Source organism: Echinops telfairi, unplaced genomic scaffold, assembly GCF_000313985.2.
Source record: "Echinops telfairi isolate 266 unplaced genomic scaffold, ASM31398v2 ScPeMD7_9;HRSCAF=40, whole genome shotgun sequence".
NCBI lineage: Eukaryota > Metazoa > Chordata > Mammalia > Afrosoricida > Tenrecidae > Echinops > Echinops telfairi.
The window spans coordinates 17252847-17256763 of NW_022103906.1; the positions used below are offsets into that span (position 1 = coordinate 17252847).

At 49.0% G+C, this 3917-nt stretch overlaps 1 protein-coding gene across 1 annotated transcript in view; it reads right to left on the reverse strand.

Annotated features, from left to right (window-relative positions):
- Nucleotides 1–3293, reverse strand: part of LOC101649097 (L-gulonolactone oxidase) — a 34738-nt gene extending 31445 nt beyond the window's left edge. The window contains exons 1-2 of the mRNA XM_045286783.1: nucleotides 3165–3293; nucleotides 2333–2434 (exon numbers count right to left, since the gene is read on the reverse strand). Coding sequence (XP_045142718.1) covers nucleotides 2333–2434; nucleotides 3165–3167 — 105 coding nt within the window. The 5' untranslated portion in view covers nucleotides 3168–3293. The remainder of the gene's footprint in view (nucleotides 1–2332; nucleotides 2435–3164) is intronic.
- Nucleotides 3294–3917: the final 624 nt, after the last annotated feature.

Below are 3917 nucleotides of genomic sequence, written 5' to 3' on the forward strand. Positions count from 1 at the left end.
CCCAATGCCCATGGGTAGGCAATTGGACATCCCCTCACGGGGAGTCACAGGGAAGAAATGAGCCAGTCAGGGTGCAGTGTAGCACCGATGAAACACACAACTTTCCTCTAGTTCTTTGGTGCTTCTTTCTCCCCACTATCATGACCTCAATTCTACCTTACAAATCGGATTAGACCAGAGCATGCACACTGCTACAGCTACGAGCCCACAACACAGGGAATCCAGAATGGATAAACCCCTCAGGGCCAACAAGGAGAGTAGAGATACCAAGAGGATTTGGGGACGGTGGGGGGAAAGAGGGGGAATCAATCACAAGTATCAATGTAGAACCGTCTCCCAGGGGGGGCGAATAATGGAAAAGCGGGTAATGGAGGAAGATGTAAGATATGGAAAAAATAATCTATAACTTATTATGTGTTTGTGAGGGAGGGGGAAGAAATGGGGAGCTGATATCAGGGACTCAAGTGGGAAGAGAATGTTTTGAAAATGATGATGGCAGCATATGTGCAAATGTGCTTGACACACTGGAAGAATGTATGGATTGTGATAAGTGATGTAAGAGCCCCGAATAAAAGTATTTTAAAAAAGATTTTAAAACTAAAAAAAAAAGAAAGGACGAGGTCTGAGTGTCTTGGGTCTTAAAGGCTTGTCTTTAAGCAAAGTGCCATCTAAATCCATAGGGAAGAAGCACTCCAGTCTGTGTGATCAAGCAATTATTAACAATATAATAATTTGTGATCAGAGGGGGATTTTATTAGAGCTTAACTTCTGAGCACCTTGGTTTGCACAAGGGGACGGATGGCAATGGCACTGGCGGCCAAAAATCCATCTGCAGAGGCCTCACCTCGTTAAGCCTCCATTGAATGCTTTCTGACCTTTAACCAAGGATGTAGCTCATCCTGCCCTTAGGCAAAATGCCTTGTAGAGCAATTACTTCCACCCTTCTATGGCCCAGGGCGGGGCAGCCTCTGGGGACTACTGAGAGGGGGGTATCAGTCATGAGTCCCATTCTATCATTGCCCCAAGGACTGCCTTGGTCAGAAGGTCCTGGACCAGTAGCCTCATCTGTTATTGTGATGTATCGATCTGCCACCAATCATGATTTTGTGACAACTTCCTTTGCAGCTGTCCCCCCACACCCCACACCCCCTCCAATACCCTCTTTATCTCAAGTCTTCAGTGTGAACACTTGGGTGCCATTTCAGCCTTGTGTTGGTAGCCGCCTTCATCTGGATGATGTATCTGTGTTTTGTGTTGCCTTTGTCTCTTTTAAGACTTAATAAATGTTCTCTTTAAAATACATTCCAGATTGGGTCTCTTTTGTACCCTAAACATAACTCACACTCATCCATGCACACACTCACCCACATAAGCACACACACATCCTCACCAGGCACACACTCTCTCATACTTGCCTCTCTGTCCTGTCAGCACTGGAGGGCCAACTTGGGCATCCTTGGGTGCTGGTTGCATGTATGCCTGTGTACACTATAAAAGTGCAAGCCGTTTAAGGGAGACTCTGGGTCTGGTTCACACTCATTATTCAACAAATGTGTATAGAGTGCTTTCTGTGGGCCAAGCACAGTGTGGGTGCTGACGAAAACCACAGAGAACAAGATAAGCATGGTCTTACACCCTTATGAAAGAATGAAAAAAGAAACCAGACAGTTGTAAGTTCTGAATATGCAATGAAAGAAATAAACAAGAAGGACATTCAGGGGGAAATGATTTCAGATTAAAAAAAAATCCACTGCCATCTGATCAACTCTGACTAGAGGACTTCTGGGGCTGTGCCTCTTTTCAGGAGCAGGTAACTTCCTCTTTCTCCCATGCAGTGGCTGGTGGGTTTGAACTGCTGACCTAGTGGTTAGCGACCCAATGTTTACTCAACAGTTCTGCCAGAGCTCCTTAGTGGGTAGGCAACTCCTCTGAAGAGATGAAGTTCACTATGATACTTAAACCATGGAGAGCTGGTCATGTGAAAAGTCAAGGGACCAGAGCTCCGGGCCCTTTAAAAGTTCAGCCAGGACACAGGTGCTGAAGTAGGAAAGAGCTTAGTTTGTTCAGTGGTCTGAGAGGACAGAAGTAAACAAGGCAGAGAGGGATGTGAGGGAGGTTTGGGAGATAGGCCCAGGTGATGCTCGGCTGTGTGAGTGAGGAGGAGATGGGGTCTGGTTCCAAGAACAATGGGAAGCCTGAGAGAAGTTTTAGGGAAGTTTCCCAACCCACCTTAACATTTTAACAAAACGCCTTTGTGCTGATGGTGGGCTGGAGGTGGAGCTGGAAGCCCCGGGGCTGGGTCATCCCACTGTGTGCTGCAGTGGACACTCACCTCTCGGATCTCCTCCACAGAGGTGGGCTGATAGTACATCTCCGGTGAACAGCCATAGGTCTTGGCCCAGTTTTGGAACTTGACCCCTTTGTACCCATGAACCTAGGCCAGGAAAAAAAGCCATATCTTAGCAGTGACCTCCATCCTCCCCACCGCCACTATTGAGCTAGTGACTGAGTAAGCAGCCACTCAGAGCCCTTCTGTCTTTGATGAGGGCCTTAAGGAAGGTTAATGCTTTGAGAGGGGCTTTCTGTTATTCTCCCCTTGACAGCTGCAGTCAGATGTAGGAGCCTAGGTGATTACAGCCTCAGGGAGACGAGATCAGTGAAGGAACCGGGAGAAAGCAGGATCCTCGGGATGGGCCCTCAGCCTTTCCTGAAGGCTTCTCTAGCAGGGAAAGGACGTGCCTGGAAGAGAGCATGCGCCCGAAGGAGTCCACAGCACCTTTCCTGACTCTGACCCCAGCTGTGGAGTCCTAGGGACGGGAGGAGATGCCCATTGTGTGCTGGGCTCCTCTGTGTGTCTTACTGGATCCTTACAACAACGTGATGGGGCGGGTCATATTACTCCCATTCTCAGGAGCATATACTGGAGCTCACCCCGTTGCCCCACTTAGGCATGGGGTCCAAGCTAGGCCTTCTTCTCCCATCCTTTTCTCAACACCCTCAGAGCCTCAAGTCCAACTCACGGTGGTCCCCTTGGCCTCACCTACCCCAGGTGAGTCCACCTGTGACCTCCCCACCCCATGGGCCTTCCATTTGACTTAATTCTGCAGTCTCCAGCTCACAGGTCCAGCCTGGACACAGACCCACTACCATGTATGTGTTCCTACCATGGCTCCGGCAGTCAGTGGCCTTGGATGAATCCGGCTCTTTTCAGGAACAGTGCGCTGGGCAGCCAATTGGAAGCGTAAGCGTGTGACCGAAGGGTCTGAGCTGGCAGCACACCACCTCAGCACTGGCTCCCTTGCTCGGCTGCTGCTGCACACAGGAACGTGGGGGCCTGACAAAGTTGGGTAAACAGTGTTGCAACAGTTCCACGCCAACAGGATGAAGTCAATCCCAGCAAATAGCAGTTGAGACCTGCCTCCTGTCCTGGGCAGAAGGTTAAAGGGCAGTGTTTAGGAGTGGCTCCTCCGTTTATGGACATTTCCTGAGTTCTGGCCTCTACTTTATGGGTTCTAGAGCCAAAGCATCTACCATCCTCTAAGCCAAATACCAAATGCACAGCAGCTTCCAGTTCAAGATGGTGAATCAGGCAGACATACTACCCAGAGCCACTACAATTGTATTAGAGCTGAAATTCATAGCAGTAGGTTTGCAAAAGGCTTGGATTAACAGCAAAAGCCCAAAATCCATATGCAGAGTCCCCAGGTACATTAAGCTTCTGAGATAGTTAAAGTTTATTGTGCCAACCTGGTGGATAAGCACATGTGGGGTTAATTGGAGGGCAGAAAGATAAATGGCTTGGTGAGTCTCTCCTTTTGAGTTCTCGGGTTTCTTGCTTTCTGATGGTCAGACCAGGGTGCAGCTGACTTAGCCAGTTCCCTGCTTCAGCTGGCAAGGCTCACTTCCTGCAAGACATC